Source organism: Rhinopithecus bieti, unplaced genomic scaffold (genome assembly GCF_001698545.2).
Source record: "Rhinopithecus bieti isolate Rb0 unplaced genomic scaffold, ASM169854v2 scaffold_39856, whole genome shotgun sequence".
Taxonomy (NCBI): Eukaryota; Metazoa; Chordata; class Mammalia; order Primates; family Cercopithecidae; genus Rhinopithecus; species Rhinopithecus bieti.
This window is the reverse complement of record NW_016816291.1, coordinates 231040-244469: the sequence shown is the minus strand read 5'-3', so window position 1 is coordinate 244469 and position 13430 is coordinate 231040. Positions and strand designations below refer to the sequence as shown.

Genomic DNA, 13430 nt, shown 5'->3' with positions numbered 1-13430 from the left:
TTTTTTTTTTTTTTTTTTTTTTTTTGAGATGGAGTCTCGCTCCTCCGCCCAGGCTGGAGTGCTGTGGCCAGATCTCAGCTCACTGCAAGCTCCGCCTCCTGGGTTCACGCCATTCTCCTGCCTCAGCCTCCCGAGTAGCTGGGACTACAGGCGCCCGCCACCTCGCCCGGCTAATTTTTTTGTATTTTTTAGTAGAGACGGGGGTTTCACCGTGTTAGCCAGGATGGTCTCGATCTCCTGACCTCGTGATCCGCCTGTCTCGGCCTCCCAAAGTGCTATGATTACAGGCGTGAGCCACTGTGCCCGGCAATTTTTTTTTTTTTTTTTGAAATGGAGCCTCACTCTGTCACCCAGCTAGAGTGCAGTGGCACCATCTCGTCTCACTGCAACCTCCGCCTCCCGGGTTCAAGTGATCCTCTTGCCTCAGCCTCCCGAGTAGCTGGGACTACAGGTGTGCATCACCAGGCCCAGCTAAGTTTTTTGTATTTTTAGTAGAGGCTGGATTTCACCATGTTGGCCAGGATGGTCTCAATCTCTTAACCTCATGGCCTGCCCGCCTCGGCCTCCCAAAGTGCTGGGATTACAGGCGTGAGCCACCGAGCCTGGCCTATCTTTTTTTTAAGGAAGATATTTGACAATTCCTCTTGTTTGTGTTTAAATCTCCATTTCTTTGATTTTTAGCAATCACTAGTATTTTTTGTTTTTTTTTTTTTTGAAACAGAGTCTCACTGTGTCGCCCAGGCTGGAGTGCAATGGCTCGATCTTGGCTCACTGCAACCTCTGCCTCCTGGGTTCAAGTGATTCTCCTGCCTCAGCCTCCCGAGTAGTTAGGATTACAGGTGTCCACCACCACGCCTGGCTAATTTTTGTATTTTTAGTAGAGATGGGGTTTTACATTGTTGGTCAGGCTGATCTCGAACTTCTGACCTCAGGTGATCCGCCTGCCTTGGCCTCCCAAAGTTCTGGGATTACAGGTGTGAGCCACTGCGCCTGGCCTGCAATCACTAGTATTTCTAAAAGAAAAATTTAAAAGTTCCTTTGTTCTTCATCTTCTGTCTGCCCTCTAAATGTTAATATTCTTGAGACTTCAATAATTAATAGGTATTTATTAAGTAAGTGCTTTGTGGCAGGCACAGTACTAGGAACTAGGTGAGTAAAATAGATATGATCCCTGTCTTCAGAGAACTTACCTCCCTGTTGCTAGATTTTTTTTCCTTTCAGTCTGACTTCCCCACTGCTTATAGTTATTTTTTGAGGTGGGAGAGGGGAACCAAACTCATCATCTCATCCCTTTGCTTAAAGATCTCTATAGAATCTTTTATGTTTATAGGACCATGTCTGGAATTTGAAGTGTAGCATACAAGCGCCTTCCCAGTCTGGTTCAGTCCCCCTGTTCACACATCTCCCACTGTTCTCCCTCATACACATTGGACACACTAGCTATGTGATATCCCCAATAAGCCCTGTTCTTTTATGACCCTGATTTGAAACATTTTGTTTTCTCTGACTAGAATACTTTTCTCTGCCTGACAGATTCCTACTCATCCTTCAAGGCACTCCTAAAAAAACTTTTTTATATCCGTAGAGAAAGTTTGAATCCCATAGCATTCTGTTCATAGAGCCTTCCTAGAACTTATTACATTATATGGTAAAGACCTATTTATACATCTGTCTCCATAGTTAAATGATTGTAAACTGCTTGGAATAGGGTCTTTATGTCTCTGTGTGTGTCTTCTCACTTGATCTTAGCCAAAGGCCTAGAAGCAATCTATGTTGTGTCTTCTCAACAACTACTGTACTGATTAGCACAGAATGGGCCCTTAGCAAATACTTGTTGTGAATGTTTGACTAATCCTTTCTTCTCCCCTTCCCTTAAGTTTTTCTTTAAAAGTGTATAGTGCTTGTGGTGATATATACTTATAAAATTGTGTATTTATTAGTATGTTTCCATTGAATTCAATTTTTTTTTTTGAGACAGAGCTGTCGCCCAGGCTGGAGTGCAGTGGCGCAATCTCGGCTCACTGCGAGTTCTGCCTCCTGAGTTCACACCATTCTCTCACCTCAGCCTCCTGAGCACCTGGGACTACAGGCGCCCGCCACCATGCCCGGCTAATTTTTTGTGTTTTTTAGTAGAGACAGGGTTTCACCATGCTAGCCAGAATGGTCTCGATCTCCTGACCTCGTGATCCGCCCGCCTTGGCCTCCCAAAGTGCTGGGATTACAGGCGTGAGCCACCACACCCTGCCTGAATTCAATTTTTAAATCATTAAAAACATGAAAACACTTGTGTAGGATGATGGGATTATGACTGCATTTCACTTTTTTGCAAATATTTGTTATTACATTGTTTTATAATACGATAAAATTAGAAAATATACTTAAAACTTTTCCGAAATGCAGTAAGAGCCTATTTAAGAAAGCATTATCTCTTTTAAAATCACATTTTAAGAAAAGGCAATGTTTTCCTGATAAGTGGAAAATATTTGAGATAAACCAGTAAATATTAAAGGGACTGGATTTGTTTCCTTTTTTGGTACATTAACAAAGTGCTTATGGAAAAATTGTAGTTTTAGTTTGGAAATTCATCAAACCTCTTGCTGCCTTATAGCAAACCAGTGTCTTTGCTCAGCATCTGTCTCCCAGCAGATTAATGTGGACTGAAGGTATCAATATATATAAAAAGGCAGTAATTCACAATGAAGGAGAGCGGCATGAGAGGAAGGAGTTCATTAATGCATCCGTCACTGAAATAATGGAGAAATGGCATATTTGTTGAAATACAGAAGTATCTTCAAATTTGGTAAAAGCCAGACATTGCGGCCAGGCGTGGTGGCTCATGCCTGTAATCTCAGCACTTTGGAAGTCTGATGCGGGTGGATCACGAGGTCAGGAGATTGAGACCTTCCTGGCTAACATGGTGAAACCCCGTCTGTACTAAAAATACAAAAAAAATTAGCTGGGCATGGTGGCAGGCGCCTGAAGTCCCAGCTACTTGGGAAGCTGAGGCAGGAGAATGGTGTGAACCCGAGAGGTGGAGCTTGTAGTGAACCGAGATTGCGCCACTGCTCTCCAGCTTGGGCGACAGAGCAAGATTCCGTCTCAAAAACAAAAAAAAAGAAAGCCAGACATTGTGTCTTACATTGAATCACTTTCCTTATTTCGGTCTTCATTGCAGGATGACTGACTGCATTTTTTCATGGTATTTGTTCTGCACAACACCTGTATCAACACCTGTTTCTTTATTGTATTGAGACCTTTCCATAGTTAGTTTGTGCTGTTAAAAGGAGCTTGTGCCTAGGATGGCAGTGTTAATCTCTGGAGCTGCCAGAGTAGTCTGAAAGTAGGGACAAAAAGATGGGAACTGAAGTCTAAATACTTCTGGCCTCAGCTTTTTCTTTATAGCCACAGAGCCCTGAATGAGGAAGAATTGGTCCTTTAAAAAAGTGTTTTCAGTTGAATGCTTATTTCTTTTGTTTTTCTTTCTTTCTTGTCACCCAGGCTGGAGTACAATGGCGTGATCTTGGCTTACTGCAACCTCCGCCTCCTGGGTTCAAGCAATTCTCCTGCATCAGCCTCCTGAGTAGCTGGGATTACAGGCGCAAGCCAGCATGCCTGGTTAATTTTTGTATTTTTAGTAGAGATGAGGTTTCACCCTGTTGGCTAGGCTGGTCTCAAACTTCTGACCTCAGGTGATCCACCTACCTTGGCCTCCCAAGGTGCTGGGGATTATAGGTGTGAACCACTGCACCTGGCCTTTTTTTTTTTTTTTTTTTTTTGAGATAGAGTCTCAGTCACCCAGGCTGGAGTGTAGTGGTATGATCTTGGCGCTCTACAGCCTTGGCCTCCTAGGCTCAAGCAATCCTCCCACCTCAGCCCCCCAAGTAGCTGGGACCACAGGCATGTGCCACCATGCACGGCTAATTTTTAAATTTTTTTGTAGAGATGGGTCTCACCATGTTGCCCAGGCTGGTCTCTAACTCTTGGGCTCAAGCAGTCCTCCCACCTTGGCCTTCCAAAGTGCTGTGATTACAGATGTGAGCCACCACTCCTGGCCTGAACACATATTTCTAGTTTAAATGTATGGTTTTTTATAAAATGGATTAGAGAGATTGCATTGATAGAGGCTAAAGGGAAGCAACGGAGGTCATATGATTCTAAGAAACTCTATCTCTGTTGAAAGAAGTTTTAGTGTGAAATGACCAGAGTAAAGAAAAAAGAGAATGAACATTCATCCATTCAGAACCTACCAAGTGCTAGGTATGGCAGTGGGTGCTCTTCTATCCGTTTCTCATTCAAAGTGAGGAAATTGAGGCTCAGAGAGGTTAAATGACTTGCCCAAATAACACACAGTAGTGAATAAGAAGATGGATTGGTTCTTTATAATCCCCAAAACCACACTAAACTTTCTCCTTTGTGGTTAGCTGACTGACATTTCAGGAGACAAAAGTTTTTTTTTTATTTTATTTTATTTCAGGAGCAAGTTTCTTATCGGTCTGGCTCTTCACTCTCCTAGGTTGTCTTGGATTTAGAATTTAAGGTACTACCTGTGGAACTGAGAGTACCAGCACATTATTCTTGACCTCTTGAGTGACTAGTTCCTTACCCAAAGCTCATCTCAAAATTATAGCTGCTCTTGAGAATTTGATGTAACATGGAGACTATGTTGTTGGTTTTATTCTCTCTGATACCATTATTTGAACACTAGTGAATTGTGTCCAGTGTGTACCCTGCTTAATTGACAGCTTTCTCAGCTGTTTTATAGCAGTTTCTCTAGTATCTTTATCTTCATGGCCATATTCAAGAAACTTGTTTTTATTTATTTAAACATGATTGTGGGAGTAGGTAATTATAGTATGGTTTTTGACTATGCAGGAACAAATCTTACCCTTGAGGCCAGGCAGGCATGGTGGCTCATGCCTGTAATTCTAGCACTTTGGGAGGCTGAGGAAGGCGGATTGCTTGAGCCCAAGAATTTGAGATCGGCCTGGGCTACATGGCGAAACCCTGTCTCTACTAAAAAATGCAAAAATTAGTCAGGCATGATGACGCGTGCGTGTAGTCTCAGCTACTCATGAGACTGAGGCAGGAGGATCAATTGAGCCCAGGAGGCTGAGGCTGCAGTGAGCCATGATCGCTCCACTCCATCCTTGGTGATAGAGCAACACCCTGTCTCAAGCAAAACAAAACAAATCTTACCCTTACCTGAAAAACTGGTTAAGGAGAGTTGTAAGTGGTAATGTTAGTTTCTCCATATTATCGATTCAGATCTTATCCCAAAGGAAGACCAGAGCTGTTTGAACTCCAGCTCTTCCTTAGCTGCCAGGTGTTAACAACTTGTGTTTCGATAGATTCAAACCACTGTCCTGGACTTAAAATATTTTCTAAGCTGTGACTCATCTTTTGACTCATTTCTTTCACTAGGAAATACACTGAATTTTAATTTCGAGAATTTCAGTTATCCCTTCTGAAGAGTGTGTTGCTCATTAAAGTTGCTGGGACTTGTTTTTCTGGTAACCAATAGGGCTACAAATTAGTTTGTACTCAGTGGTTATGTTAAACCCATGTGTAAACAGAGGGAGAAATCTGATTAACTGTCTAAAGGAAGGTTGTTGAAGATGAGACCATTCTTTCTGACTCCTTTTAGAGGTTCATCTCTTCTACCAGAGGGATGGGTATGCAGGAGGGTAATCTGAGGCTGAACAGAGCAGGTGCTATGCGTGTGTATTTGTATCTGTAAATATCACATCACTGTTTACAGTACACTGGACTCTCTACATGCAAAGCCTGGTCAGACCAAACCAGGAGGAATTGTTCCTGTGCTTAAAGCCAAGAATAACATCCTGACCAGCAGGGGGACAGAGGTCAGCTCAAGGCAACAGCTCTTGGGAGCTACAGAACACTAAGAAACTTGGAGGAACTGAGCTTAATAAAAAGGAAGGCAAGATGTACTTTGAAGGAAGTGTGTGAAACCTGTGTGCCTTTCTCTTATTAGGATATGGTTTATTTATGACAAATGAAAAGATCTTTTTTTTTTTTTTGAGACAGTCTCGTACTGTCTCCTGGGCTGGAGTGCAGTGGCATGATCTTGGATCACTGCAACGTCTGCCTCCTAGGTTCAAGCTATTCTCCTGCCTCAGCCTCCCAAGTAGCTGGGATTACAGGCACCTGCCACCACACTCTGTTAATTTTTTGTATTTTTAGTAGAGACAGGGTTTCACTATGTTGGCCAGGCTGGTCTCTAACTCCTGACCTCGTGATCCGCTCGCCTTGGCCTCCCAAAGTGCTGGGATTATAGGCGTGAGCCACTGTGCCCCGCCGAAAAATGAAGTTATCTTAACAGATGGATATGTCATGAGTTCATATCACCTCTTGGTCATTTAGATTTTCTGATTCTACTTATACATTGATTTATCCGTTGATTATTTCTCATTAGAAATTGTATACCCAGCTAAGTAGCAGGAAAAATATGTTCTATTATTCTGGTGTTTTATTCTATAAGCAACATCAGAGAGGCCCACTAGAGAACTGGATTTAAAATATAATAGGTTAATTAAAAATCAGTTACCATGTCTCAGCCGGGCGCGGTGGTTCACACCTGTAATCCCAGCACTTTGGGAGGCTGAGGTGGGCGGATCACGAGTTCAGGAGTTTGTGAGGCAGGAGAATGGCATGAACCGGTGAGGCAGAGCTTGCAGTGAGCCAAGATTGCGCCACTGCACTCCAGCCTGGGCAATAGAGCGAGACTCTGTCTCAAAAAACAAACAAACAGGTACCATGTCTCCTGGGGAATTTACTGACTGGCTAGAGTTTTATTTCTGGGATCTTTCTGTGCTCACTTCTTTTTCCTTCCATCTTTCCTCATTCTGATGCTGGCCACTCACTCCACAGAGGCAACTCAAACTATTTTCTGAAAGAGTATTCTAAGTTTGTCCTGTTGTCTTTGGGACTCATTTCTCTGGCATGGCTTCAGTTGGTTCCAGGCCAAAATGATCTTCTGAAAACTTTTCTTCATAGCCTTTATTTCTTGGCTCTTTTCATGCACTTTGCCTGATTGGTTTTACTGGTGCTTTCCTTCTCCAATGGTGTAAGCTATGTTGCCTTAATTGTAAGGCTGTAAAGCTCAGGTGCAACCTCAGGCTGTTTAGACTTTCCCCAAGTACTTTTGTCCTTTCCTAGAAATTGGAGGATGAATCAGATGCTCTGTTATGAGGTATTGCTGACTCTCCTGGGATTTTAGTTTGCCAGTTGTTTAACCAGTGTGTAGCAATTTGGATTGTATTTGCAAGGTAGGACTTGTTGCCAAGACTACGAAGTAGATCATTGCTATTATGCTTTTCTCTTTATTTTTCTTTTCTGTATACTATATAGCTAAGTTATACCACTGTCCCGAAATCTAGTTATCATGTACCAAAGTTCAGAAATATACGTGGGGATCTCTCCTGTTGTTTTTTTTTCTCTTTCACTTCTCCTAAGCGTAGCAATATGTCCCTTCAGGCTCACTCAGATATGTTGCCCCACGAGGAGACAACACAAGTTGGCCCTCAAACACGTCCACATTATATCACTGCCTTGGCGCCTTCCATTTCGGTCGTGATGGATCTCTCGAATCCATGCTTCTATTCACTGCGATGACGAGAACCTCATAACCTCGCAGCACGGCGAGGAACCCCCTCCCACTTCGACTCTCATGTCCTCTCTTTTCTTTTTTTTTGAGGTGGAGTCTCGCTCTGTCGCCCAGGCCGGAGTGCAATGGCATGATCTTGGCTCACTACAACCCTGCCTCCTGGGTTCAAGCGATTCTTCTGCCTCAGCCTCCTGAGTAGCTGGTAGTACAGGCGCACACCACCATGCCCAGCTAAGTTTCGTATTTTTAGTAGAGACGGGGTTTCACCATATTGGCCAGGCTGATCTCAAACTCCTGACCTCGTGATCCGCCCTCCTCGGCCTCCCAAAGTGCTGGGATTACAGGCGTGCGCCACCGCACCCAGCCATTTTTTTTTTCTGAAACAGAGTCTCACTCTGTCGCCCAGGCTGGAGTGCAATGGCACGATCTTGGCTACTGTAACCTCCACATCCTGGGTTCAAGCAATTTTCCTGCCTCATCCTCCCGAGTAGCTGGGATTACAGACGTGCGCCACCATACCTGGCTGATTTTTGTATTTTGAGTAGAGACAGGGTTTCACCATGTTGGCCAGGCTGGTCTCGAATTCCTGACCTCAAATGATACACCCACCTTGGCTTCCCAAAGTGCTGGGATTATAGTTGTGAGCCACCACACCCAGCCCTCCCTTTATTTTTCAATTGAAAAATTAGCAAAGACAGAATTACCTTGTCCATGGTCACATGGTAAGCTAGTTTTATACCTTTTGAAGCAAACCTCATTTTTGTATTCCTTATACCTCTCAGTGCAAGTATTAGCTTAACAAATAACAGGTGCTTATGGCCAGGCATGGTGGCTCACGCCTGTAATCCCGGCACTTTGGGAGGCCATGGAGGGCGGATCACAAGGTCAGGAGTTCGAGAACAGCCTGGCTAATATGGTGAAACCCCGTATTTACTAAAAATACAAAAAATTAGCCGGGCATGGTACTCGGAAGGCTGAGGCAGGAGAATTGCTGGAACCCGGGAGGCAGAGGTTGTAGTGAGCTGAGATTGGGCAACTGCACTACAGCCTAGGAGACAGAGTGAGACTCTATCTCAAAAAAACAACAACAACAACAACAAAAAAACCCCACAAATAACAGGTGCTTATTAAATATGAATAGATAAGTCATAACTGTGGGTTGATTGGGAATAGAAGTATGGTTAAAATTCAGAATTCTCATCAGATTCATCATATTGTAGATAAACAGCTGAGAAAAGTTTCTGGATGGAAGGGACAGAATAGCTATGCATGAAGCTTTTAGTAGTGTAGAATGCCTACAAAAAAATTATTCCTGACTGGGCACGGTAGCTCACACCTGTAATCCCAGCACTTTGGGAGGCCGAGGTGGACGGATCATGAGGTCAGGAGTTGGAGACCAGCCTGGCCAATATGGTGAAACCTTGTCTCTACTGAAAATACAAAAATTAGCTGGGCGTGGTGGTGTGCACCTGTAGTCCCAGCTACTAGGGAGACTGAGGCAGAAGAATCACTTGAACACAGGAGGCAGATGTTGCAGTGAGCCAAGATCACGCCATTGCACTCCAGCCTGGGCGACAGAGCAAGACTGTCTTAAAAAAAAGGAAAAAAAAAAAAAATCCCAATTTAGCTCACAGCTGCAATCCCAGCACTTTGGGAATGCAAGATGGAATGATCACTCGAGCACTGGAGTTCAAGACCACCCTGGCCAACAAAGGGAGTCCTCGTCTCTACAAAAAAGTCAAAAAAATTACCCAGGTGTGGTGGTGTGCACCTGTAGTCACAGCTACTCAGAAGGCGGAGACGGGAGGATCCCTTGAGCCCAGGAGTTTGAGGCTGCAATGAGCAGTGATTGTGCCACTGCACTCCAGTCTGCTGGGTGACAGAGTGAGACATTGTCTCAAAAAAAAAAAAAAAAAAAAAAAAAAATGCTGAGGGCAGCAGCTCATATCTGTAATCCCAGCACTTTGAGAGGGATAGTGAGAGGATCTCTTGAGCCCCAGAGTTTGAGACCAATCCTGGGCTATGTAGTGAGACCTTGTCTCTACTAAAAATAACAAAGGAATTACTGGGTATAGTGACACATGGAATGGCTATAGTCCCAGCTACTCGAGAGGCTGAGGCAGGAGGATTGTTTGAGCCCAGGAGGTTGAAGCTGCAGTGAGCCAAGATTGTGCCACTACATTCTAGCCTGGGTCATAGAGTGAGACCCTGTCTCAAAAAAAGAAAAAAATAAAAATCCCAATTTACATCATTCTAAAATGAAGAAAGAGAAAAGTAGTTTGTCTAAAAAGGAAATTGGTTATAATGTAAGGAGAAATAGGATGAGAGTACATAAATGAACATGAATTAGTTGAGAGATAGAAACAGTTCTGGAAGCAGGCATCTTGCCAGCCTGGCTCAGACAGTAAAAATGAAAATTTTCCTCCCCTTTCCAAAACCACTATCCAGAGGGGCTATTACTGACTGTGGATACTAGTATCCAGTTTTGGGGTTGCCATGTAAAGCATGAAAAGGTGCAGTGGGGTCAGTCAGCACAAAGAATAACTGCTCTTTTGATTTGTTAAATTCTTCTTAATAGTTTTATTGGTCTCAAATTCCAAAGCCAAAACCATTTTCTGATTCTTTTGCTGTGTCCAGTTGGCTTGTGGGACCAAAGCAGCAGCTGAGACTGCTATACTACACTTTGTATTAGGCAATAATCCTTTGGAAGGCCTGGCCACTTTTCTTTCTTTCTTTCTTTTTTTTTTTTGGAGACACTTTTGCTCTTGTTGCCCAGGCTGGAGTACAATGGCGTGATCTCAGCTCACTGCAACCTCTCTGCCTCTTGGGTTTAAGCAGTTCTCCTACCTCAGCCTCCCAAGTAGCTGGGATTACAGGTGTGCACCACCACGTCTGGCTAGTTTTGTGTTTTTAGTAGAGATGGAGTTTCACCATGTTGGTCAGGCTGGTCATGAACTCCTGACCTCAAGTGATCCTCCTGCTTCCACCTCCCAAAATGTGGCCTCCCAGTTTTTTTTTTTTTTTTTTTTTTTTTTGCTTTGGGACCAGTAATTTGCATTTCATTCAGGATATCTCTTTCCGCCCCTCATTTTTTCATGCATACCTGTGCTAAGTCCTGTTCTCTGAACCTAGATCTGGCTTCTGGCCTCACTGAATTATACAAATTTTAACTTTCGGTTTCAGACCTGTTTCTACCTTTTTGTTTGTCTTTCCCTGTTCCCTGTAGCAAACTGGTTCAGACTTGCTTGGGGAAGGGATCATAGTTTTTACTTGTTTGTTTTTTGACTCCATAAATATATTCTCTTCTTACTAATTATTCTTTCTTTCTTTGTCAAACAGGCTACCAAGCAGTTTCTTGAAGAGATTAACAAGTGGACAGTTCAGTACAATGTTTCCCCGCTGTCTTGGAATGTGGCTGTCAAGTTCCTCATGGCAAGGAAGTTTGATGTGCTCCGTGCCATAGAATTGTTCCACTCCTACAGAGTATGTTGCTCAGGGGTGGACTAGACCTGTGGCATTTGGGCTTAGTGTTGCTGTTGTCCCTATCATGCTCGACACACACATCGGTTCTCTAAGTGTTCCTCCCCACTCCCATAAAAAATGGATCCATATCCAGGAGCCTTTGTGAGAGCTGAAGCTGAGCAAGGCAGCTGCTGGAAGTCACTACTTTTGTACCTAAGTTTTGATTGTACACCAGGATGCCACATCTAATGATTGAGATGGAGGAAGTAGCCTGACAGCATCCTGGTGGCAGGACAGGGGTTCACCCTTCCTAGAATTTTAATCCTAGCTCTTTTCACTGGACTCTGGCCACATGAAAATCTGTTGGTTTTCAGGATATCTAGGGCTTTTAGAAACTTGCCATTCAGATGAATGCTGAGCTTAGTGGGCAGTTCAGGAAGGGAAGTTGTTTTTTATTTGTTTTGTTTTTTTTTTTCTTTTTTTAGGAAGGGAAGTTTTAACCCTGGAAAAGAAGAGCAACTGCATATTAGCTAGGTCCATTATCTTAAAGCATCTTTATGCAAATGTAGCGGCATCTGGATTTTACTTTGTTTTGATTTTTGTTTTTTGAGGGGGCACACACTTTGGTTTTGTGCTTCTGTTTGCTTTCTCAGTTTGTAGTGTCTTTGATAAAACACTATACAGCATGTTACTTTGGGGTCAGAATCCTTCTAAAGAAATACAAAATCTCCCTAAAAAAAAAAAAAGGGATAACAAGCACTAGATTAGGTTAACTGAAGTTCGGTTACATCTATGTTGTGGACCAGCTCATTCAATATTTATTCATTTACTCAACAAATACTTATTTTATACTTACTGTGTTCCAGGTGCAGAGATTACTATTTAGAAAGAGAGACTAGGGCTGGGTGCAGTGGCTCATGCCTTTAATCCCAGCACTTTGGGAGGCCAAGGCAGGTGGATCACTTGAGGTCAGGAGTTTGAGACCAACCTGACCAAAATGGCAAAACCGTATCTCTACTAAAACTACAAAAATTATCTGGGTGTAGTGGCATCTGCATTCCCAGCTACTCAGGAGGCTGAGGAAGGAGAATCACTTGAACCAAAGAAGTGGAGGTTGCAATGAGCCGAGATCACACTATTGCATTCCAGCCTGGGCAACAGAGTGAGACTCTGTGAAGGAAGGGAGGGAGGGAGGGAGGGAGCTCAAGTGATCTGCCCACTTCAGCCTCCCAAAGTACTGGGATTACAGGCATGAGTCACCGTTCCCAGCCTAAGAGGTTTAAAAATAAGCAGTTGATGAAATAGGACAAACCAAGATAATATTTTTTTTGTTATCGATATGTAAAGGTAGAGAATGTCTCTGGAGAAAGGAAATGTAAGTGGTCAACCTTGTCATTTAAGAGGAGGACTGAAGAGGCTGGGTGCGGTGGCTCACGCCTATAATCCCAGCACTTTGGGAGGCCAAGGCGGGTGGATCACTTCAGCCCCGGAGTTCGAGACCAGCCTGGGCAACATGGCAAAACCCTGTCTCTACAAAAATTAGCCAAGCATGGTGGCATGTGCGTGTAATCCCAGCTACTCAGGAGGCTGAGGCAAGAGAATATCTTGGATGCAGAGGTTGCGGTGAGCCAAGACCATGCCACTGCACTCCAGCCTCGGTGACAGTGTGAGACTCGGTCTTGATTGAAAAAAAAAAAAAGAATCTGGTCGTCAGAGTGAGGAAAATGAAGTCGTCGTAGCTGCTGTTGGAGAGAATATCAGGTGGAGAGAAGACTCCTATTTAAACATAGGAGAGGCCTAAACCTAGAAAATGTGTGAGGATGTATGCGTCCAGACATTTTTGAGGTCCATATTTTAGTGTCCTGGTACCATGTCAGTGCTGCTGCATGTTTAAGAACCTTGATCCTGGCCGGGCGTGGTGGCTCAAGCCTGTAATCCCAGCACTTTGGGAGGCCGAGACGGGCGGATCACGAGGTCAGGAGATCGAGACCATCCTGGCTAACATGGTGAAACCCCGTCTCTACTAAAAATACAAAAAACTAGCCGGGCGACGTGGCAGGCGCCTGTAGTCCCAGCTACTTGGGAGGCTGAGGCAGGAGAATGGCGTGAACCCGGGAGGCGGAGCTTGCAGTGAGCTGAGATCCGGCCACTGCACTCCAGCCTGGGCGGCAGAGCGAGACTCCGTCTCAAAAAAAAAAAAAAAAAAAAAAAAAAAAAAGAACCTTGATCCTGCACCTGAATGTAACATACTGGTTACTCTTCAGGGTTAGGATTAGGATTCTTACTGAGTCAGAGAAAAATACCCTGCCTGAGGGGCTGATAAAGTAGATTTGGACAGGAATTC

The 13430-nt window shown here is 43.9% G+C and overlaps 1 protein-coding gene across 1 annotated transcript in view; it reads left to right on the top strand.

Annotated features, from left to right (window-relative positions):
- Positions 1–13430, top strand: part of PTPN9 (protein tyrosine phosphatase non-receptor type 9) — a 119373-nt gene that overhangs the window by 40594 nt on the left and 65349 nt on the right. Inside the window, exon 2 of the mRNA XM_017854794.1 lies at positions 10964–11107. Coding sequence (XP_017710283.1) covers positions 10964–11107 — 144 coding nt within the window. The remainder of the gene's footprint in view (positions 1–10963; positions 11108–13430) is intronic.